Source organism: Fringilla coelebs (genome assembly GCF_963513975.1).
Source record: "Fringilla coelebs genome assembly, chromosome: 18".
NCBI classification, from domain to species: Eukaryota; Metazoa; Chordata; class Aves; order Passeriformes; family Fringillidae; genus Fringilla; species Fringilla coelebs.
In genome coordinates, this window is record NC_140044.1 from 12,374,964 (window position 1) to 12,398,590 (window position 23,627).

Below are 23,627 nucleotides of genomic sequence, written 5' to 3' on the forward strand. Positions count from 1 at the left end.
TTGTGCTGAAACTCCCTGACCAGCAAAAACTTGGGAAGAATTCCAAGGAGCATAAATCCTCACCCCTCTGTGCAGCCACCCATGCTCGAAGCCTGTCTGGGAAGCTCCGAAGGTGTTGTGTGGTGCACGTGGGGGAGGAAAGCACTGCCTTTCCAGGTGGTTTTGTTTAATTCCAGGGCAGCAGGTTAATGAGATTGCTGGGATATGTGGCTTTATCTGGAATGTAAACACGAGCCTGGCACGTGTCCTCGGTGTCTGATCAGATGGAAATGCAAATGCGGCGCCGAGCGTGGCGCGCCATCCAAAATGTTTTGGTGACACAATGTGCAAGACAAAATAACCATCACTTTTTTTTTTAATTGAAATGTCTTCTGTTGCATGTGAGTCCTGCCATATCCATCTAATCAACAGCCTGGCACTGAGGGGAATGTGCCTGAACTGGAGGTGGAGCAGGGAACACCCAGGGCTGTCCCAGGAGCCACCGGCTGTGCTCCTGTCACTGTGATATTTTCTGAAAAATACCTTTGCCAGGATTTTTCTCCTGAGAAGCTGAGAGGCCTCGATAATGAAATGTCAACAATAATTATCTGCTACTATAAAATGTAGCAAGTGCATCTTTAATTAATCTCATGTAAATTGTTTTTACTTAATGACCAATCCCAGTCCAGCTGTGTCAGACTCTCTAGTCAGTCACAAGATTTTATTATTCATTCTTTTTTAACCTTCTGATGTCTCCTTTCTTTCTATTCTTTTAGTATATCATTTTCTTTTAATATAATATTTATCATAAACTAATCAATCAGCCTTCTGAAACATGGAGTCGAGATTCTCATCTCTTCCCTCATCCTGGGGACCCTCAAACACCACCACATGTTCAAACTTCCCCCAAGACTTTAATTGCTGCTTTAGTGCCTCTGTCTTCTGGGTGACTGGAGTTACTTAAGGTGATGAATGGAGAGCATGGCTGGAATGCAGTAATGTTGTTGTTGGCACGTATTGATTAAACCTCAAGGCTCAATTGATCAAGCTCCCCAGTGCTGGTGTGCAATCCCAGGGGAAAAAATCAAGCCTGTAATGCAGTTATGCTTTACTCTTGGTTTACCACTTGGGGTTATATGTTTTGGGAGGGAAGGAAGTGTTAGTGATGGCTGAATCCCTGCTGTTACCAGGATCAAATGAGGACTGGCAGTAGGAACACTTGTTATTGTGGCAACCCAGTCCTGGCCAGACCCAAACCTCATTTAACATGGCATATCTTACCTCCAGGAGCTGAGTGCCTGTCTGGGTGTTAGAAGGAAATAAATGAATCTCTGAGGTGTTTGTTATCCATTATGAGGAAGCCCAAGAGGACAGAGATGCTGCTGGACTGAATATTCTTCCCCTGGTCTCCCTTAATACGCTACATTTCATCAATTTCAATAAGCTGCATTGCACAGGGCAGGCAGAGCAGCAGCTCAGGTTAATGTTGTGCTGGAACCTAAGTGAGCACTTCCTAAATCTGTATGGCTTCAATTCTGCATTTGTGTAGATTTTAGCCTGTCTGTAACTTGGAAGAGCAGCTGCAGTTGTATTGGCTGGCTAAGAAATGAGATGGGTTTGCCATTGCCAGGAGTCAGAACAGAAGTTACAGCATCTGGCTCTGGAGTTTCCCTTCCCTCTTCCCTCCTGCAATTAATTTTGTATGTACAGAGTCATTTGGGCTTTTCACACCTAATTTAAGAGCGTTCAGCACTTGCTATAATTAAAGGCAGGAAGATAACTGACTGTGCCTCCTGGTAACAGTTTGTGTGATGCAGCAAGGTCGTGGCACATCCTGCACAGGTTCCCTCCTGCAGGGCAGGAGCATCACTGTGCTGGTGGACAACAGGTGGGCTGGAGGTTCAGTTTTGTCTCAAATTGCTCCAGCAGAGCTGGGCTTTGAAAATCCTACAGTTTCCCAACTCATATTCAGCCACAGAGCCATCCTCCCTCCCTGCATGCTGGTATTCCTGGTATTAAGAGGCCCTTATGAAACACTTATTCCAAACTAACACAATAATCCCAGCAATATCTGTCTGCAGAGGGAAACTGAGTGGGGGCAAAAAGGGAGCAGCTCCTTGCAGATGTGCAGAGGAGCTGTGGTTTGTGTGCAGATGTGGGATCAGCACTGGGGACCCAGCTCTTTCTAATGCTGCAGCATTTCTTGTGGTGCTTGAAAAGTGGGCTGTGAGACTTTGCAATCAAAAAAGAAAAAAACCCTATTAAAATTCATTCCCAGAGTTTAATCCCACTGGGATGAGTTTTCTATCTAGTCTTCCCAGTTTCCTGTTGTGTTCTAAAATTGCTTCTTTTTGCCTTCTTCTCCTTCTCCTTTTTTTTTTAATGCTCCATGCAATAAAACGTGGACATCTCTCATTACCTGTGAGTCTATTGCTTTATGTGAATGCAATATCTAAAATGTGTGAAAAGAGCCAGGAGAGACACAAAGCAAAGGGAAGCTGGGAGTGCAGGAAGGCTTCAATCAGCTGCACAAGCCCAGGGAGAGGGCAGGAGATGCTGGGGGAGATGAGGGGGCCAGCACTGGGATGGGGGAGTGTTTGTGCAGAGATGGGTCCCATGGCAGCTGGAGGTGCTCTTGCCAATGGGAATTTTTACCCCCCTGAGAAGGAAACTCCTGGATTTACACAATCCAGCATCTTCTGCAGCCAAAGTGAAAGTTCTTGCTGCCCTGCCAGGCTGGGCACAGTCCCAGGGTTATCACCAAGGGGTGCCCAGGGTGCTCTCCCTGGGGAAGGGCTCAGTGGGATCCTGCCTTGGCAAGAACACACAGCAGAGCACACTCTGGCCCTGCCCATGCTGCTTCCACAAAAATTAAATTTAATTATTGGCCTCCAACCCACCTGGAGCAGAACTTTAGTCCATCCCAGCGGTTCAAAGTCTTGTGAGGAGGCTGAGCTGTAACACAGGGTGTTAAACATCAAATAACACCAAGGATGTGGCAACCCACCAGGAAAATCAAACCCCCCAAGGAATCTCTGTTGAGCTGAAGATGGGGGAAACTTTCTGCCTCTTGTGCTTTCCTGCTTTCCTTTTTGTTTTCTAATGCCTAAGGCTATTTACATGACACCAGATCTCGGCTTCTCAGCAGTTTTATATGTGTCTCACATCCTGTCCTTGACCTGTGGGTTGGCTTTGCTGGGCAGGTGATGGTCCCATGGAGTGCACAGCTTAGCAGGATGCTAAATTGCCATTCATGATCAAAAGGGCACCTCAGACATATGGCCAGGGACCACCTCCAGCCCCACCCCACCTGTGGAAGCAGCAAGTCCTGTTTATAGGGGTGCTTATTGTGGAAGGTTTTAACACTGACTCCATGTCTTTGAGATTCAAAGGTGAACAACAAAAATGAAAGAAAATCTGATGGACAAACAGGTCTGACACTGAAAGATATTTCCCCCTTGCTTGGGATGGTTTTGCTTCACCATTACACCCAAATAATGCAACAAAAATACTCCGTGATCAGTTTGTCTGCTCCTCCATCCACCTCGAGTGTGGAGACAGAAATCCAGATTAAGGAAATCATCCTGGATGGGTTCAGGGCTGGTGCAGACCCTTCTCAGCTCCCAGCACACTCTCAGCCCCCTCAGCCCCTCACCTTCACCCATGAATTTTTATCATCTGCCCCTTTTGCTTCCATTCCCCTCCACAGCTGCTTCTCCCTGTCTTTCCAATAGATATGTATGGGCTATAACAATTTTATTAAGTTTTATTCCCCCCATGGGCTATAAAAAAGGGGGGTCAGGGTCTGTTGCTGTTTAATTACCTCCCAGTGCCCATTCCAGGGAATTCTGCCCCAGCTTTTGGTGGTGGTGTTATGGTGTTCTGCTTAAATGAGTATCAATTCCCTTCCTCTACAAATGGGTTTTGCAAAATCGCTAAATAATGTGTTCAGAAAACAGGCTGGAAATTAATGGGATAGATTATTTGCAAACATGTTCACTGAATTATCAGGCTTGTTCTTTATCCGTAAAATAATGTACTTTAAAAAAAAAATGGAGTTTATTGAAGATGTTATTTACAGACAGTTCTCCAGCTGGGAGCTGCAGGAGCACTGATGGGGCACGTGCACAGCCCAGCTGCTCTCCCAGTGCCAGGGGCACCCCTGCTCCTCCAGATCACTGGATCCTGGAATGGTTGGGCTCAGAAGGGACTTAAAAAATGCCCACTTGCAGCCCCTGCCATGGCAGGGACACCTCCCACTGTCCCAGGCTGCTCCCAGCCCTGTCCAGCCTGGCCTTGGGCACTGCCAGGGATCTGGGGCAGCCCCAGCTGCTCTGGGCACCCTGTGCCAGGGAACAATCCCTTCCCAATATCCCATCCAGCCCTGCCCTCTGGCACTGGGAGCTATTCCCTGTGCCCTGTCCTTGTCCCCAGTCCCTCTCCAGCTCTCCTGGAGCCCCTTTAGCCCTGGAAGGGGCTCTGAGCTCTCCCTGGAGCCTTCTCCTCTCCAGGTGAGCACCCCCAGCTCTGTCAGCCTGGCTCCAGAGCAGAGGGGCTCCAGCCCTTGGAGCACCCCTGTGGCCTCCTGGATCCCTCCTGGCTCCACATCCTTCCTTCCCTGGGGTCCCCAGAGCTGGGGCAGCTCTGCAGGTGGGGTCTCACAGAGCAGAGGGACAGGACACCCTCCATCCTGCTGCCCTCCCTGTGGGATGACCCGAGGATGCAGCTGGGTTTCTGGGCTGCCAGTGCTCATGGACAGGTCATGCTCAGCCTCTCATCCACCCTCATCCTCCTCAGGGCTGCTCTCAGTCCATTTCCACATCAACACAACTGGGAGAAGCCCTGGGAGCCCTGTCTGGGGACATTGTGTGGCTTTAAGGTGAAGCTTCATGTTTGAGAGCATTGCACTTGAAACTGCCAATGTTCATTGGAAAGATCTGGGTTTTATTTAAAGCACTTAAAGCAGAAAAGTTTCTTTTCTCATATTTGTCTGCTCAGGTTCCCTGTAAGCCATCAGGCTGAGCTTGTCTGTACATGGCTTCTGATAACTGAGGAGCTCTGCTAATGCTGGTATTTAATAATTCTTGGAATATTGGGGAAGCTCTGGGGGACTAGAAAAGAGCTAATGTGCAAATATTTAAAAAGGGAAACAGAACAGCCCTGGTAATTACAGACCTGTCAGTCTGTCATCAATCCTCAGCAAAATAATGGAGTGGCAGATCCAGGCCTCAATTAATAAAGAATTAAGGGAAGGTAATATAATTAATGCCAATCAACATGGGCTGATGGAAAACAAATCTTGTCAAACTAACTTGATATCTTTTTTGATGAGATTACAGGTTTGGGTGATAGAGGTAACGGTGTTAGCATAACACACCCAGGCATCTGCAAGACTTTTGACTTGGAAGCACAAAATCCTTTGAGGAAGTTGAACAATACAAACCCAGCGTTGCACAGGTTTGGTGGGCTGGATTGTCACTCTGTCTTGCTGGAGGGTTTTTTATGTTTCTGCCAAAGGAAACATTAAATAATTGCCAGTGGAGTTGGCAGGTGATGCTGCAGGGAGCAGGAAGGTGGCACAAGGCAGAGAGGCAGAGCTTTTGGCAGGGCAAACAGATCCCAAATAAAGAATGTGTGTTTGGGAAAACAGCACTGCCCCCTTTGCAGGAGCAAACAAGGTCTTCCAAGGTGAGGACTCCTCTCCTTAGAGATGGTGGCTCTGGAGAAGGGCTGGGAGATGTTTTGGGTGGGTGCAGCTGAGGGAGATGTGCAAAAAGCATCCAGAGCAATGAGCAGGGTGGGGAACATGAGAGAGGGCAGAGCTCTGTGTCTTTGGCCAGGGCAGGAAGATACAGTGCTCTGCAAGTGCTCTGGGGAAGGAGAAACTGGGAGAGCCCTCCAGCCTGGCTAGAGCTGGGCTGGGAGCTCCAGGGCTGGGCTGGGAGCTCCAGGGATGGGCTGTGAGCTCCAGGGCTGGGCTGGGAGCTCCAGGGATGGGCTGGGAGCTCCAGGCTGGGCTGGGAGCTCCAGGGCTGGGCTGGGAGCTCCAGGGATGGGCTGGGAGCTCCAGGGCTGTGCTGGGAGCTCCAGGGATGGGCTGTGAGCTCCAGGGCTGGGCTGTGAGCTCCAGGGCTGTGCTAGGAGCTCCAGGGATGGGCTGGGAGCTCCAGGGATGGGCTGGGAGCTCCAGGGATGGGCTGGGAGCTCCAGGGATGGGCTGGGAGCTCCAGGGCTGTGAGCTCAGGGCTGGCAGCACAGGCTGGCCATGGGGCTGCATTCTGGGCTTGCTCCAGGGATCACCCACAGGGGGATGTGACAAGTGAATCCACCCCCCTGGGCAGGTTCTGAACCCCACAGGGAGGGGTTCCCCGCCTCCTTGCCACCCTCCTCTCTCCATCCCCTCCCTGTGTGGTGCCCCACTGGCTCTCAGAGATGCTTTAGATCCCCCATGTCACAGCCACCACAATAAAAGGCAGGAAGGCTCATGAAGCCAAGGACAGGGGAAAGCTGTGCCTTCAAACCTGCCCCAGGGCATGTCTATGCCACAGAAATAGTTTTTTAAATCCATGGATGTGGATTCTTCCTCTTGGCTGCCTGGCTCTGAGTTCAGGGATGCTCCTTCAGGTCATGTTTGCAAGCTTGAACCTGTAAAACCTTTTTTTTTTCCCACTGTGTTCAATGAAGACGAACTGTAATTTCAAACTAGATCCAAAATATTTCCATGTGCCCAAACCCCCAAATCTGGCAGCAGCAGTTCCCATGGGCTCCTGTGCTGCTGCTGCTGGGCCAGCAAAGCCCCCCCATGGCATCCTGGTGGGGTCCAGGTGCCCAGGAGCTGGCAGAGGGGTGCTTGGTCCCTCTGGGAGCTGGACACACCCAGGAGGGAAGTGACAGCCACAGCTGGGAATGCCAGTGCACAGGGAAATCCTCTGCCATGTGATAAATGCCCCCCACCTCCTCCAAAATAAATTACTTCCTTTTTAAATCCTTTCCAACTGTTCCCCTCGTGTTCATAATAGGATGATCGGTGGAACCAAAGATGTGGCTGTTACTTTAAAGGATAAATTAGTTTGACTCTTAACTCAATAATTAAAACTGTTATGGCTATGAGCCTGCAGGGATAATGTACTATTATTATAGTCATTTGTTTCAATTAAATGCTTACTGATTTTACAATAGCAGCTGGGCACCTGTGTGAGATAGCTATTACTCTGAACAAGACATCTCAAATTCCAGCAGAAATTTGTCACTGCACTAAAGCATTTTACACAGACCATGAAAGTTTATTAGGAGCAGTTACAAATCGAGAAGAGGAGGGGTGGTAATTGGGGATATATTTTCTTATCAGCTCCTCTCTCTCTTGCTCTCTCTCTTTTTTTAAGTAAATCATCTTTAAGTATTTCAGCTATGGTGATGCGTTTACATTGAAACTTCAATACAGAAAAAGCCTGCTGGGAAAACTTTGCTTCAAAGCTGTTCAGCAGATAATTCTTCTCCCTGGCTGATTGTGATTATAATGGCTTCTTCTTGGGAACCAACCCAAGGAGAGGGAAGCTGTGCTGGGGATGAGCCTGGTGGCTGCCCCTGGAGTAGCTCTTGGCCTTGCCTAGAGAGGAAGACTCTGGGTGAGGAAGGCTCTGGCAGCTCAGCCCACCTGTGTTAACTCACCCTGGGAAGGGTGGTATTGTATTTGTGAGGGATGTCCCAACAAAGGCAGGAATGGTGAATCTGCCTCCATGTTCTCAGAAGGCTAATTTATTACTTTATGATACTGTATTATATTAAAGAACACTATACTGTACTAAAGAATACAGAAAGGATACTTACAGAATGCTACAAAGATAATAATGAAAACTGGTGACTCTCTCCAGAGCCCTGACACAGCTTGGCCCTGAGTGGGCAAAGAGTGGAAACAACTCCCAGCAGAACCCAATGGAACAATCACCTGTGGGTGAACAATTTCCAAACACATTCCACACGTGAGCACAACACAGGAGAAGCAAATGAGATCAGAATTGTTTTCCTTTTCTCTGAGGCTCCTCAGCTTCCCAGGAGGAAAATCCTGGGTGAAGGAATTTTTTCAGAGAATGTGAATGCCACAGGGTGGGAGTCATGGAATGAGTTGGGTTGAAAGGGACCTTAAGGACATCCCATTCCAACCCCTGCCATGGCAGGGACACCTTCCACCATCCCAGGCTGCTCCCAGCCCTGTCCAGCCTGGCCTTGGGCACTGCCAGGGATCCAGGGGCAGCCACAGCTGCTCTGGGCACCCTGTGCCAGTGTTTAACACCCTCCCCATAAAAAGTTTATTCTGTATTATCGACTCTGAATCATCTCTATTTTTGTTTAAAAACCATCACCCTTTGTCCTGTCCTGCTAAAAAGCCTGTCTCCATCTTCCTTATGAGCTCCTTTAGGCCCTGGAAGGGGCTCTCAGCTCTCCCTGGACCCTTCTTTTTTCCAGTCCTGTCTCAATAACAGAGGTGCTGCAGCCCTTGGAGCATCTCTGTGGCTTCTGGGCTCACTCCAGCAGCTCCACATCCTTCTGAAGCTGGGAGCCCCCAGGCTGGGGCAGCTCTGCAGGTGGGGTCTCACCTGAGTGGGGCAGAGGGGCAGGACTCAGAATCTAATTATTTATTAATTACAATGCACTCTAAGCATTTCTTGCCTTATGATCTTTTGATCATCTAACATCTAAAATTACTCTTTATAAATCCTACTACAATATAATTATATTATAATATAAAATGTTGTAACTATATTATAATTATATAAAATATTATAATAGTATAATATTTATATTTATATTATAATTGCATAATAATTTAATAATATTTTTCTATTTTAATTATTTAGTATTATAGTTCTATTTTATAATTATAGTTTTAATGATATTAAAGTTATATTTACAATTACATTTCTCTAAATTATCTAATCTTATTTGTAAAACTATCTTTTAAAACTTATTTCTACTTCTAGTTCTCCTTTAACAATATCTACCTTATTCTATAACATTTCTAAGTTAACATTTCTTATCTCAAAGTTTACATACAAATACAGATTGTACTATATAATCTTTCTATCAAAATTTAAGAATTCCTTACAAATCCATTTCCCACAGAGGAAGGAAAAACCCCATGGAAAGCAAAGGCAGAAGGTGGTTCTGGGGGTGAGCCCTGCCTGGAGTCTGCAGCTGGGAGTCAGGATTTAGCAGGAGGGCATTCCATGGCACAGCCATCCCTGCCAGCTCCTGGCACCTGAGCCCTGCTGGCTGGGGCTCTACCCCAAGAGCTGCTGTTTGCATTAGGAATTTTGGGGAGCAGTGCACTTGAAGCTGGGCTTGGCACATTTGAAGCATGATCTGTGTTAGCAGAGCACCCCAGCAGTCCCCATGCTCCTCATGGCATCTGTCACTCCTGAATTCCCCTTCTCCCCAGAACAGGGAACGTGGACCATGTGCTGTTTGTCTGCCTGTTTTTCTCTCCTTCTCTGGATTAGCTGGAGCATTTATGGGCCTGATATGCATATTCATTAAAAGAATTGAAATATTGTGGGGAAAAAGAAGCTGTCTTTGAGTTAGCACAGCCTTTGGGAATCTGCTAAGTAAGATGCACTTAATTACTTTAGCTATGACTGCATCACATTGCACTCTGGGTTTCCTCTGAGATGCAAAACATCTTTCCAGCACAGGCTGCAAACCCATCCTGGGCCTTTTGCAGCACCTCGTGGTGAGCCTGCAGTGCTGAATTCCTGGGATGGAGAGGGGATCTGGGCTGCCTCTCCCAGCCTCTGCTCCTGGGGAAGGAGCTGACCACATTTATGGGGGATATTCAATTCCACTGTGTTTCCATCTGTGGGTCTGCTGAGTGTTTTGGGGCAGGGACAGGCATGGCACAGCCCCACTGAGCTGGGGCTGCATCCCACAGGAGCAGGGTGTTTTCTTTCCCACAGCATTCATTACCTCCTTGCACTTTGGTTTGCCATGATCACAGTGTCATTCACCATTTCCTTGGCTAATTATGCTGTTTGCTGCAGGGAATCATCTCAAAATCCTGCTCCTGGAGGTCTCTCTTTCCTTGGGTTTTTTTTGGGGGGGATCACCTGCTTTGGGTGCCCCTGAAATAGCTCAGTGTCAGCAGGATCTCACAGTGGGAAGCAGGAATTACCCTTTCCTTGCCTTGAGTTGAGAGCCATCCTCACCTTTAATCCTATTTAAGAAGCTCCAGTGCTGCACACAAACTCATCTTCATTTTCACTCCAAATATTTCACAGGTGGAAAACTCAAGTGGCTTTTCCACCACTCCTGGGGACACCAGGAGCCGTCACCAGGAGTGATGGGGAGGTGGCAGCCTGGCTTCCAAAATTGCATTTAAAAAAAGGAAAAAAAAAAGGAAAAAAAAGGAAAAAAAAGGAAATGGAGAGAAATGCAGTGAGTGCCAAAAGGTGGGGGCAGTTGCTGGTCAGCAGGGTGCAGGTGAGGAGCTGTGCATGTCCTGCAGAACCTCCTGGGCCGGGGGAGAAGAGATGGACATGTGGGAGAGGGAGAGAAGGACCAACAATATTCAATTAAAACCACTTTTTTGTCATACAATTGTAGAATGCATTGGGTTGGGAGGGACCTGAAAGCCCACCCAGCGCCCTCCCTGCCATGGCAGGGACACCTTCCACTGCCCCAGGGTGCTCCCAGCCCTGTCCCTGCTGGCTTGGACACTTCCAGGGATCCAGGGGCAGCCACAGCTGCTCTGGAAAATCTGTGCCAGTGTTTTACCAGCTCCTTTGTAAAAACCCCCTCCATTATATCTAACATAAACCAACCCTCTTTTAGTCTAAAACCACTGTCCCTTGTCCTATCACCTGAATAAAGGCCTGTCCCCACCTTTCTTATGGGGTCCCTTTATTGATGTAAAGAATTTGGGAGGAGGCATCTGAGCTAGGATATCCTTGGAGAAGATTATCCCAGGAAAAATGCTGTGTCTCTGCTACTTAAAAGGGTTCTGGGATGGGGTTGTTGTGAGCATGGGGCTTCTGGAGGGGCTCTCTGAGCCAGGCTCAGGTTCCTGGATTTTTCTACAAATTTTCAGAGGCATTTACAGCATGTGGCCCATATCCATAATTGCACTCCTGGACTTGTTCTGCTCTGATGCATAAATAACATGCACTGTAAAGAAAAATGTGTGATTACATATTTAATGGATAAACAGAGCTGTTGTGGTCCATTGGCCACATAATAAAAGTTTCAAAAAATTGTCTTAATACAGTATTTCCTCAGGAGACCACTGTGGCTGAAACGTAAGCAAGCTATTTTAAATTTTAGAATTTTTTAAGCCACATCTCATAGCCTGCCCCATTTCTCCAACACCCGTCTTCTAAACTTTCCCTTCATTTAAATTTAAAATAAGGACAATAAATTATTCTTTTCCTTAGCAGCTGGCAGATCTTCTCCAACATGAAAGGTCTGGATTAAACTGACAAAACCCAAGACAAATGTGCATTTTTTTGGCTGGAGTTTGGGAATGGCTGGCTGCTCAGCAGATGGGAGCTGTGTCCCCACCTTGCACAGTCCCTGTCACTGCCTGTCTCACCCCGGCCATTCCCATGGCTTTTGCAAATTTGGTTGAAATGCAAAATTTGCATCTCTGGTGCAAATTTTGGCCTCCTGTGCTGGCCAAGCCTGGTGTCTGTCTCCATGGCTGCATCATCCTCGATGCCTTTATGACCAGAACAGCCAGAGCTCTGCAGTAAGACACATAACAAGGTTTCAAGGGCACATTATAAGGTTTTAAGGGCGCACAACACTTGCCATAGTTAATCTCTATGCCCCTAACCAAAGCATAATTAAGCTCTGTGCCCCTTTGCCTCTAAGCAAAGCCAGCCCTGCTGCCTCCTTGACACCACCAAAGCCAAGGGCAGCAATTCAGTGTGGCTCCTAAATCAGCCTCAGTCAGACTTGTGCTGTTGAAATGCAGGAATATATTTAATTCCTGTGAGTTCAATCCCTTCCCTTCACAATTAATAGAGGAAAAGGGCAGATCCAGGGAAAGCTGTTCTGCTGACACTGCTTCTCTTCTGCTGGAGAGTCCAAAGGAGAGCAGAACATTCTGTCTGTGTAGAGGTGTGGGGTAAAGCTCTTGATTCCTGACCTGCAGCAGTAAATCTGGGTTTGTGTTTGGATTTATGTCCTCTGAAGCCTTTGGAGGCCTCACAGGTCTTCCCTGGGTTTCCTTCTGTGCGTGCTGCTGATGGAGCTGGCAGAGCTCCCCTGGTGAGGAGGGATTGCTCCTCAGTGGGCTGATAGGAGCTCAGGTCTTTAAACTCCTGGTAGCATTAATCAGATCAATGTAAAAGGGGAAAAAAAAGTCTGGCAAGTGTTTCAGGCAGGGTCTGCCTCCCTCCCACTCCATGGCTGGATGAGGCTGTGCAGGAACCAAGCTCTATTAGATCAGCAAGGATGGATCTTGGGGGAAAATGGGGTTTTGGGGAAAATGATTCAAACTGGGAACGGGGTCTTGATGCAGAAAGCATCAGGGTTTGTCTTCATCTCATCTCATCTCATCTCATCTCATCTCATCTCATCTCATCTCAATCTCATCTCTTATTTGCTTCTTGGTGTAGAGAGGCCGGACCTGCTGGAATGAGTCCATGAAGATGCTCCAAGGGCTGGATTCCCTCTGCTCTGGAGCTGCTGGAAGAGCTGGGGGTGTTCACGTGGGGAAGAGAAGGCTCAGGGGAAACATCAGAGCCCATTCCAGTGCCTAAAGGGGCTCCAGGAGAGCTGGAGAGGGACTAGGGACAAGAGATGGAGGGACAGGACACAGGGAATGATTTTAATTTATGGGATGGTAGGTTTAGATGGGATATTAGGAAGAAATTCTTCTCTGTGAAGGTGCTGAGGCTCTGGCAAAGGATGCCCAGAGAAGCTGTGGCTGCCCCTGGATCCCTGGAAGTGTCCAAGGCCAGGCTGGATGAGGCTTGGAGGTGCTTCCCTTCTCCTGGCCATTTTGCCATAAATCACTTGTTTATGAACCTTTTTTCCAGACCCCTGATAGGTGCCAGCCACCAGCAGTCCCTGAGGCAGTCAGGGGCACCTTCTGAGCACACAGCCCCACACACAAAGCTGATTTAGCACCTCTCTGTCGGGCTCATGGGCACAGCAACGCAGGCACAGCGCTCAGCCCTCGCCTCGTTCGGAAGCGAGCTCAAGGAAGACTTTCCCAGCCATGTAGAGCAATTTAAACAATAAATCAGCCTTGAAGTGATTTGGCAGTATGGCAAATAAATGAATGTTGTAGTGACAGTGATCTCCTCCTCCCTCAGATCCAGGAGATGGTGCACTCGGACGCCGCGTCCTACGAGTCCAACCGCCAAGTGCCGCTGCTCAACCGGCCCGGCATGCTGGGCGGCCCCATGGGCGCCCTCAGCCAGTCCCAGCTCATCTCCCAGATGGGCATCCGCACTGGGGTCACCCACGGCTCCCCCTCACCCCCGGGAAGCAAGTCTGCCACCCCATCTCCCTCCAGCTCCACTCAGGAAGAGGAGACCGAGTCGCATTTCAAGGTACGCGCGGTCGCGCCGCGTTCTGCGCGTTTCAGGGAGGGGGAAATTGGGATAAATAAAACCACAGGCTTCTGGTCTTGTGTGCAAACCCAGGGCACTGGGGATATTCCTCTGTCTGCTCTGGGGTGCCCTGACCCCCAGGGGAGCTCTGACTTTGACCCTCATTCATGGAGAAACTTCCCCAGACTTCAGGATAGACTGGAACCCACAAAAGTGTGCAATAGATTATAGAGAGCAGTGCAGGTGTGTCACTGGGTGAGAAATTGAGGTTTGGGATTTTTAGCATGTTATGGATGGCAGCAAGATGGAGGGCACAGGGTGTCATCCTGGGTTCCTTCTTCATGCTGCTTCTTCCTCCTTCTCCATGGGTTTGGGTGGCAGTTTGTAATTGGGCAGAAAAATCCCCATTGCAGCTCTGTGGGATCAGTTATTGGGTTAAAAGGGAAAATAATCCAGGTGTCAGTTCTTAATTGGACAGTTTAGCCTTACAAGACCTTGTACCAAGAGCTTGTTGGCCATTTTGTGCCTTCTAATGAAAAGCTGCCGAACTCACAGCAGTGAGATGTTTCACTGATAAGAAACAATAAACACCTGAGTGTGAACATGAGCTGCTGCCTCAACTGCCTTCAATCCAGACCCAGAGACACCCACAGCTGGGACCCCCCCCAGTCTTGTTTTGACATTTATAGTGGGAGACTTTCCCAAGGATGAGAGCACTGTTCCCAGCCTAGGGTGAGTCCAGCATGGCAGGCTGGCACTCTCACAGCAGGTTTGGAGGTCAGAGCTGTTCTTCTGCATCCCACGTTTTACCAGTTCCATCAGGCCCCAGGATTTCCTGGGATGATGATCACAGGGCTAAGAGTCTGCAAAAGCTTGGAGTTAAATTAGATTTCTGGTGGTGGGGAGAGGAGACTGAAACAGGGAAGGAAAATAACTCATGGTGGGATTTAACTGAGCTTATTGGACATGCTAAGGAAAGCAAACAGGAATTCAAAGAATCTCCTGCCTTTCAGTTCACCAAGGTGGTGTTTTCAGTAGGCAGCAGTGGCCCAAATGGTCTCTGTGGCCAACACAGCTGCTGCTGAGTGTGGCACCAACAAACCCAAGGGATTCCTGGGGGTTTGGGCACACCTTGGTTGTTGTCCATCTCTCTCCAAATGCACCAGCAAAGCCAAACAAGATGTGCCATTTCCAGGAATCAGTGGCTGTTACTTACTGAGGGCAAACTGCAATCACAGTGCCTCTGTGCCTGCAGGTGAATTACTGGGCTCCCTGGGGACTTTGATTAAAGCTTTCCATGGGAAACCTTCTCCTGAAGGCACTGGTGTCACAACCTTGTCCCACCCAAATAGACTGTTGTGACAGGGTTTGAATGTATAACCAGAGCAGCAAACAGTGCATGGGCTGGAAAACTAGGAAAATGATAGGACTGAGCAAAAACCTTTCCCTCTTCATGGAAATCCAGGAAAATGGATTCCCATCAATCCTATAGTTTTTTTCATCCATTGGCAGATCTCACTTCAGATTGGGGCATTTCAAAGCAGAGTGCTCAGGTGGGTGGAAGCACAGCTTCAGTGGATACAACTGTAAAAAGAAGGGATACATGAGGTTAAAAACAAATGGAATTTTTCAAACTCTGCGATTCCATGTTCAGGGAACACCGTGGGAGGGGTTGTGCTGCTGGATCCCAGAGCCTGCCATCTCCCAAAGCTCCAGGCTTTGTGCACCTGGGAGCTGAAATCTTTCCTGTCAGGAGAAAATGAGTTTCAGTGTAGTGACACACCAGCTTCTGTCTCTCTGCCCCCACCAGCATCACTCAGCTTTCCTGTCAGCCACCCAGGAGCCCCTGAGCAGGGCACAGCTTTGGGGTTGGATCTTCCTGAGCCCCTGGTGCCCATGGGCTAGGAAATTTGGAGATGTCCAGATGATGACAGCTTGCAGAGATCGGAATTTTCCCTATCCTTAAGGCAATCCCTCTCCTTGTTGTGCCCTGTAAACCCCCCAGGCAGGTGGGAGTGATGTTTGAGGGAGGAGGAGATGCTGAGTGTGAGGAAAGCAGCAGACCCACGCTGTGGCCTGCAGGTTTCTGTTTGCTTTCTCTGTCTGCACAGCTGCTGCCTTCACCCATCAGCCACTTTTCCACCTGACCATTAAGGGCTTTTCTGCAACAAGTCATCAAAACAACATCTAACAAGCAGAAAATAATCTTGTGAGCTACAAGGTCACAGGTTAAAGAAATGAGTCCTTCAGGGCCTCTGAGCTTTTGAATTTCAGAGGTCTCTGAGCCTCACTGGTGTATTTACCTGTTTCACAGCTTGGGGTGGGAGGGACAGGTGGGTACAGCCCAAATTCCAGCTGGATTCATGGTCACTCTCCATAGTTATTAAAATCACAGCGTCCATGAGGTTTCAGCTCTTCCTGGGTTCAACATCCAAGAAAACACCAGGTTTTGGGATCACATCATTGCCCCAGTCCACACCTGCCACCAAACAGACCTTCTGCTGCCTCTCCAGGGCAGGTCCAATGCCAGTGGCACCATGGGCAGGTGGCCAAGCTCTTCCTCCCCCTGGCCAGCCTCCCTGGTGCCCTGGACCCTGGGATGACCCTTGGGGCTGCAGATGCTCTGGGCAGTGAGGCACTGCCTCCCTGGGGGTTGCCTTCAGCCATGAGATGGTTTGGGTTGGTCAAAACTCTCCTGAGGTCCAAGCCCAGGCTGTTGTCTCATCCCACGCGTGTCACACCTGGAAAACCCCATGAATTTCAAATCTTGCTCTGCTCCTTGCTGCTGTTTTCCTTAAATCCCACGTGCTCTTTGGTGCTGCCTGAGCTGTAAATACAGCTGGGGTTGTGCTGTTCCAGCTCCTTGGCTTGGTCAGTGGCTGTGTGGGAGCAGGTTCCCCACAGCACTCCACTGAGCCACAGTTAGTTAAAATACCATCTCACTTCCTAATGGGCTGAAGCCCTGTCATGCTTTTATTTTTTTCCTCCTAATAAGCTGGCCTTTCACCTCCAGGCCTCCCATTCAAGCCCAATTGGGCAATTTTAAATTAAATGCAATTTTTGTGGTCTCTCTGCTCATTCACTAATGCTCACTGTCTGTTTGACAAATGTCACTGCGCTGATACTGAAATTAATGATCAGTCAAGAGCTACAGAGTGGAGAGCAGGAGCCCTGCTGCCCTTTTCCTCCCCATGCCCAGCCTCTGCCAGCTGAAGGGAAGCCTCTTAAATCCTGGCACAGCCAAGCACATGCTCAAATTGACCAATGGCACATGCTCAAAGTGACCAAAACAGCCAAGGCACATGCTCAAAGTGACCAATCCATCAGGAGAAGAGGCTGTCTGTCCCCAGCTCAGTTGGAGGCATTGCTTTCACAAGATCTTGATGTTTAGAGCTGTGTCTTTCCAAGTAATTCAACAACCTGTGCAGCTGGTGGTGGTGCCTGGAGCTCTGGAGGGGCTGGTGTGCTCTTTGCCCTCAGGGATGCAGAGATCCAGCCAGTGCTCTCATTCTCTACCATCTGGTGTATTTAGGTTTTCCTTCACTAAGAAATGAGGGTAATGGTGCTTCCCTGTAGTGTGAGCGTTCACTGGCTGCAGTTAATGCCAGCTGAGAGCTTTGATGGGTGTCCAAGGGTTTTCCAGGGGTCTTTTCCTTTGCACATCCTCACATGGAGGTTTCTGCAGCCCCCTGTATTCACTGAATCATAGAATATCGTGAGTTGGACCCCCAGGATCACCCAGGGCAGCTCCTGGCCCTGCCCAGACCCCCCAACAGCCCCACCCTGGGCATCCCTGGAGCTCCGGCAGCCTCAGGACCAGGACCATTCCCTGGGGAGCCTGGGCAGTGCCAGCACCTCTGGGGGAAGGAACTTTTCCTGCACAGGGCATCCCAAGGAACAGTGATACAGGATCTTTCCATGCTGCCCTCAGGGGAAGCATCCCCATTTCCACCCTTGCTGCTTCACTCCCCAGCCCTGTGGCAGCATCCCATGCTGAGCAGCCACAAAGGGCAGCTCCTGTTCCCTGTGCCCTGCCCCCCTGAGCTCCAACAGCCCCTGGGCACTGAGTGGGACACAGCCATTCCTGGTCACACAGCTGCACCCAGATGTGCTGTTTGTGAGGGTCCCCAGGACGAGGTGAGAGATGAATCTGACTCCATGTTTCAGAAAGTTATATTATATTATATTATATTATATTATATTATATTATATTATATTATATTATATTATATTATATTATATTATATTATATTATATTATATTATATTATATTATATTATATTATATTATATTATATTATATTATATTATATTATATTATATTATATTATATTATATTATATTATATTATATTATATTATATTATATTATATTATATTATATTATATTATATTATATTATATTATTATACTATACTATATTGTACTATATTAACTATACCAAAGAGAAAGGATACATCAGAAGGCTTAACAAGAATGATAGTGAAAACCCAGGACAGACTCAGAGAGTCCAACACAGCTGGCTGTGATTGACCATTAATTAAAAACAATTCCTGTGGAACCAATCAAACATTCACCTGTTGGTAAACAATGTCCAAGCCACATTCCAAAGCAGCAAACACAGGAGCAGCAATCAGATCATCATTGTTTTCATTCCTCTCTGAGGCTTCTCAGCTTCCCAGGAGACAATCCTGGGCAAAGAGGATTTTTCAGAAAATATCGTGGTGACACCCAGATCAGTCAGAGGAGTGAACAGCACAGGCAAAGCATTTAATTCATGTGATTAAAGTAGTTCAAATCCTGGATGTTTTTCTGGATAGGGGTACAGATATGTTAGCAGGATGGAGCAAATTTTGGATGGATGGTGTGATGTTTAATGTGATGCTGGTGTTGCTTGGTCAGTGCTCAGACCCCCCTGGAATGGGGAGGGGAGGGAAGTCAGGAGCAGATGCAAAGGGGGCTCAGTGGGGTGGAAATCAGAAACCATGAGGAAGCCAAGTCTGGAAAATTCATGGACTGCTAAAGCAACCTAGCTGGGTAGCAAGGCATGTGGAGAGGTTCCAGAAAAGGATCAAGGAGTGAGTGAGCTGGGAAGGAGAGTGACTGAGGACTGGAAAGGCCCAGATTTGGAGCAGGGATGTCGCAATAGGACACGAAATGATCGATACGCACGCGCTGAAATGCCCAAGGTAAAAAGAGCATAGTTTATTTCCAAACTCCAATATTTATAGACTTTCAAAAGTGTCCATGGATTGGAGGATGAAATTACCACCTCTCCTGCCACACTGGTCAAACCAACACCATCAATTGTCTCCTCCTCCAGAAAGGAATGCAAAACAATCATTACTTACATGAAAAGTGCATGAGAAACTCCATTACAAAATTGTAAACACCAGAAGGCTTAGGAGAACTTAGAAGAACAGGGTGACAAAGGGATGGACCCAAGCTCTGAGCTGGTCTGATAGGAGGCACCCACCAGCAGTTTGTGCAATGAACCAAGAGGCTCCTGGGTGACAAAGAGACCCCCAGAGCTGCTGCCCCCCTCTCCACACTGGGACATCTCCGCTTCCCACTCCCTCTCACCTCCTTGGCTGGTATCAGACCTTAGCTAAGCTTCATCTCTTGGTTTTGCAGGCTACTGGAGAGAAAAGACCCTCGACAGACCTGGGCAAAAAGCCCAAAAGCCAAAAGAAGAAGAAGAAGAAGGACCCCAATGAGCCCCAGAAGCCCGTGTCAGCCTATGCCCTGTTTTTCAGAGACACACAAGCAGCCATCAAAGGGCAAAACCCCAACGCCACCTTCGGGGACGTGTCAAAAATCGTGGCATCCATGTGGGACAGCCTGGGAGAAGAACAAAAGCAAGTGAGTTACTGAGCTATTTATTTTTGTCTTTCAGCTGTTGAAATGTGTATTTCCACGGTGCAGACCTGTTCAGGGCATGGCCAGGGGCTTCCACACAGGCTGAAGTGCAGCTGAAAAGCTGTTTCTGTTTTTAGGAGCAGTGCTGAAGTGCCCAGTGTGCAGAATTGCTGTTGTTGCATGGGGAAGAGCAAATTTTTATGACAACTAATTATTCTTGATAAGCTCATACTCTGCACAGCCATCAGTGGCCTTTCCCTGACGTGGGATTTTACAGCTTGAGATGGGAGATGGGTTTGTATTTGCTTATTTACTTACAAGGAGTGACAGCCAACAGGCTAAACACCATTAACTCCCTGTGCTGCTGGCTTCAAACCCAGCAGTCAGGCTTTAAAAGCTTCAGAAGGAGATGTCTGAAGTGGCCTCACAGAGGAAACCTTGCTGCCCCAAAGCTGCTTCACGTGGAGAATTCCAGGTCCTGCTTTCCCTCTTTGGCTGCTGCTGAGTCAGTCCCAAAAGCCTGTAATTGCTCATTTCCTATGGAGAGAACCCCAGGGAGCACTGCCCAGGGCAAGGAGGGCTGTTTGTCAGGCAGGGTGAGACCTGCCTCGGTGTGTGATGTGTCCTGCAGCCAGACAGGCTTTAGCTGGGAGCACTTCTCCTGGAGCCTGGTCACAGCTCCAGCTGGGTGTCCCTGGCTTCATCTGGGGAGAGAGCAGCAGGGAGAGAAAAAGCCACTTGACTGGAAGTTCTGCTGGGCTAGAACCTTAATTTCCACCCCACAGGGATCTCCAGGGATGAAAGCTCTTTGGCTGCTCCCTTTTCTCCTCTTTGGGGGGATCACTGCAGGATCATGCAGGCAGAAATTCCCCATCTGAAGAGGGGAGGAAGGTCAGGAGGGCGACCCCAGCCCTGGGGAGTTGCAGGATAGGGGCTTGGTTTTTGCTGTTGCTTCAGGAGTGTGGAAATGCTTTGTGTCACTGGGTGTCCCTGGCCAGCACTGGAAGCAGCTTCATATGGGGAGAGAGCAGCAGGGAGGGAAAAAAAACATTTAACTGGAAGTTCTGCTGGGATAGAACCTTGATTTCCACCCCACACTGAGTCAGGAGTAAGAGCAGAGGATCCCCAGGGATGAAAGCCCTTTTGCTGCTCCCTTTTCTCCTCTTTGGCATCACTGTAGGATCATGGAGGCAGAAATCTGAAAGAGAAAGAGAAATCTGAGGGGAGGGAGGTCAGGAGGGTGACCCCAGCCCTGGGAAGCTGCAGGACAGGGGCTTGCTTTCTGCTGTTCCTTCAGGGTGTGGGAGCTTCAGGAGTGTGGAAAAGCTTTGTGCCCCCTCTTTCACCTGCCTGCATCCCCCCAGCATCTCAGCCTGCCCCTGGTCACAAATGCCACCAGAGCTGGGGGAGCGCTGCTGCCGCCCTGACTCAGCGAACGCTGGGCTCTTAATTAACAGCAGGGATTAAACCAGCCCGTTTATCTTCCCTGCTAACTCTCCCTCCTCCCTCTCTTTCATGAGCTCGCAGCAGCCTCTTTACACACGCTTTCTAAGTGGCTCCATTTCTCCCGCTGTAATTGATTTAATTAAGTCATTTGTTCCTTGTCTGAATGCTTAAATATTAACTTCCTGGCTTTGTCTCCAGCTGGAGACTTCTCTCCCACAACAGTTACCTCCCTGCCCGGGACTCTGGCTGCAGGGACGCGATTTCTCTTTGGCTCTGGCAGCCTGGGGCTGGTTTGTGTGATGTGGCACGTTCACTCTGCGAGTGTCTGGCTGGAGGAGAGTTTATTTAGCCCCTGTTTGCTTTCCTCTGCCAACACCCCTGGTGAAGCTTTTTTTAGATTCACGAGGCAACGCAATGGAAAGGGGAAAAGGAAAAGAGAATTTTGAAATGCCTTTAATATGTGAAAACAAGTGCCTGGGCTGTGCTGTAGGTGTTTCCTGCAGGATGTGGTGCACACATTCCCTGTGATGAAGGCAAGCTCCAGGGGCTCTCCTGGCACATCTGGAGAGGGGATGGTGTCCAAGCAGCACAGCCAGCATCACTGGCCAAAATCCTGCTGCAACCTGAGGGTCCAGCCTGCCACATGGCTGCACCAGCCCATCAGCAGGCAGGACTGTGCTCTGGGAAGGGGTGGAAAAGCAGGAGAAGGGAAGTGTTTCCTCAAGGACACTGCTTTTAGCTTGGTGGACAGCTGTGGCTTCATGTCCTCACTGCAGAAAGCAACCTGGGGAAAAGCCAACACAGAGGTGGCACAGCAGGCAAGCAAGTGCCAAATCTGGGTATTTTGGCTAAATTATGACCAAAGTCTTACTTAGAGAACAGTTCCCCTCTTCCTGGCTGGAGAAGGGGTGGATGTGAGGCTGTGGGATCTGCTCTGGAGCTGACCCCACACTTGGATGCCCTGAGGTGCAGAGCCCAGCCCCAAGGTGTTACTGAGCAGTTCTTTACACCCCTGGGGTTTCTCTTCAGAGAAGGGCTGCAAACCTTACCCCATGCCCTCCAGTGGGCCCAGTCCTGGGGGTGTTTTGGTTCCCACCTTGTGGGAGAGCAGCAGGGAGGGGGTTCCAGGGGAGCTGCTCCATAAACCCAGGGCATTTTGTGATCCCCCCAGGTGTGAGCAGCCCCTGGCACGTTCCTGCTGTGCCTTCCCCGTGTCCATCCACAGCCCAGCTCATCCTGCACACGGATCTGGGGTGCACAGAGCTGGGCTGGCCCCTGTGCCAGGGCCAGAGGGCTGAGGGAAGCCCAGTGCTGGTTCTTGTAGCCATGCCAGACAGGGAAGGGTGTGTGCCCCCTCCAGAGCCCCAGCCCCTCTCCCCAGACACCTCCTGGAGCTTTTCTGCTGGCAGCAGTGACATGCCAGCCCTCTGCCAGGTAGTCCTGGCCAGCACACAGGGGGTTAATCCTCTGCCATTTGTGCTGCTAATGATTATATGCACTGTAATATCAAAGCTGGAGCTATTTATTTGCCATTGAGCAGGTGCTGCTGCTCCCACAAAGCAAATTTGCTTTCTCCTCCTGATGAAACAAGGAAAATAAAGGTTGCTCACGTCCCATTTCAGATATGGTTTTTTTTTCCCTGTGCACCAGCTGAAAGACAAACACAGAGAGGGAACCAGAAGGCATATTATGCAAGAAACCATATAATCTAGCAGCATCTTTGATTTGGCTGCTGCTGTCACAGACATGCATTTCACAGAGAGGCTTTTTTCTCCCCCCTTTCTTTTGTTCTTACTGGTTTATCATTTGTGGCTTTGTCATTTTGTTCCTTCTTCTTCTTCTTCTCTTCTCAGCCTCTTCACAATGAATCTTCATTTTCCCTCTGACACACTTGTATCTAAATTTCCTTATTTCCTGCCTTTTTTTATTTATATCTGTTGCCTGGTGATTTGATCATGCTGTGGAATACAGGATTAGCAATCTCCGTGTCCTTGGGTACTGCTCAAGGACACCTGTTCGGCAAAGCACCATTTTCTTCCCCATTTTAACCCCTTCCAGTGTGGCTGTAGAACAGGAATAAATAACAATACCCTAAATATCCCCAGCGCTGCGTTGGCAGGACGTTGTAATCTTCATTCTTCAACAGCTGCCGTGGCCCTTCCTAAGGAGCTTACACGGGAATCTGAAGAATGTGACTCGAGGAAAAAAAAAAAATTAAAAAATGAATACATCCTCTTTGAACTTTGCAAATAGTTTAGCAGCTGTTCCTGTAGAGATAGCTCCGACTTTGCTGCAGAGTGAAATGCTAATTCAGCCATTAGCATCCAATGGGGTACCTGTCAGAGGAATCCTCCGGGTCCCAGCTCCAGAATCCTGTGCCTCGGTGGGAGTTTTTCCCATTAGCAGATCTCAAGCAGCGTTCCCCAGCAAGGTTTAAAAGGGCTGCCTGATTTGACAGAAATTAGAAGAAATTGAGCTCTAGATTGGAGCAAGCTCTGCTAATTCCCCTGAAGGATTTTCCCCTGGCACGGACAGCCCGGTCCTGGTCTGTGCCACCCACAGCCCTTCCTCTGTTTCCACAGGGCCACCATGGGCCACAACTGCTCAAGAGCAGGTGACAGCAGCCCTGGTGAGTGCCTGCCCCAGGGGATTTCCTGGGGGTGAATAGGCTGGAGGCTCTGCAGAGAAGTCGCTGGTGGGATTCACTCTCCTCTGCCAATTTCTGCTCTTCCCTCTCCGAGCACCTCCCTGTTCCCTGCAGTATTTTGGTGAAGAGGAGGTTGGATTGGAGC

General features: G+C 48.8%; 1 protein-coding gene across 1 annotated transcript in view; it reads left to right on the plus strand.

Annotated features, from left to right (window-relative positions):
- TOX2 (TOX high mobility group box family member 2) overlaps positions 1-23,627 on the plus strand; it is a gene marked incomplete at its 5' end in the record, with an annotated part of 168,446 nt that overhangs the window by 125,738 nt on the left and 19,081 nt on the right. The window contains 2 exons of the mRNA XM_084217682.1: positions 13,293-13,532; positions 19,165-19,392. Coding sequence (XP_084073808.1) covers positions 13,293-13,532; positions 19,165-19,392 — 468 coding nt within the window. The remainder of the gene's footprint in view (positions 1-13,292; positions 13,533-19,164; positions 19,393-23,627) is intronic.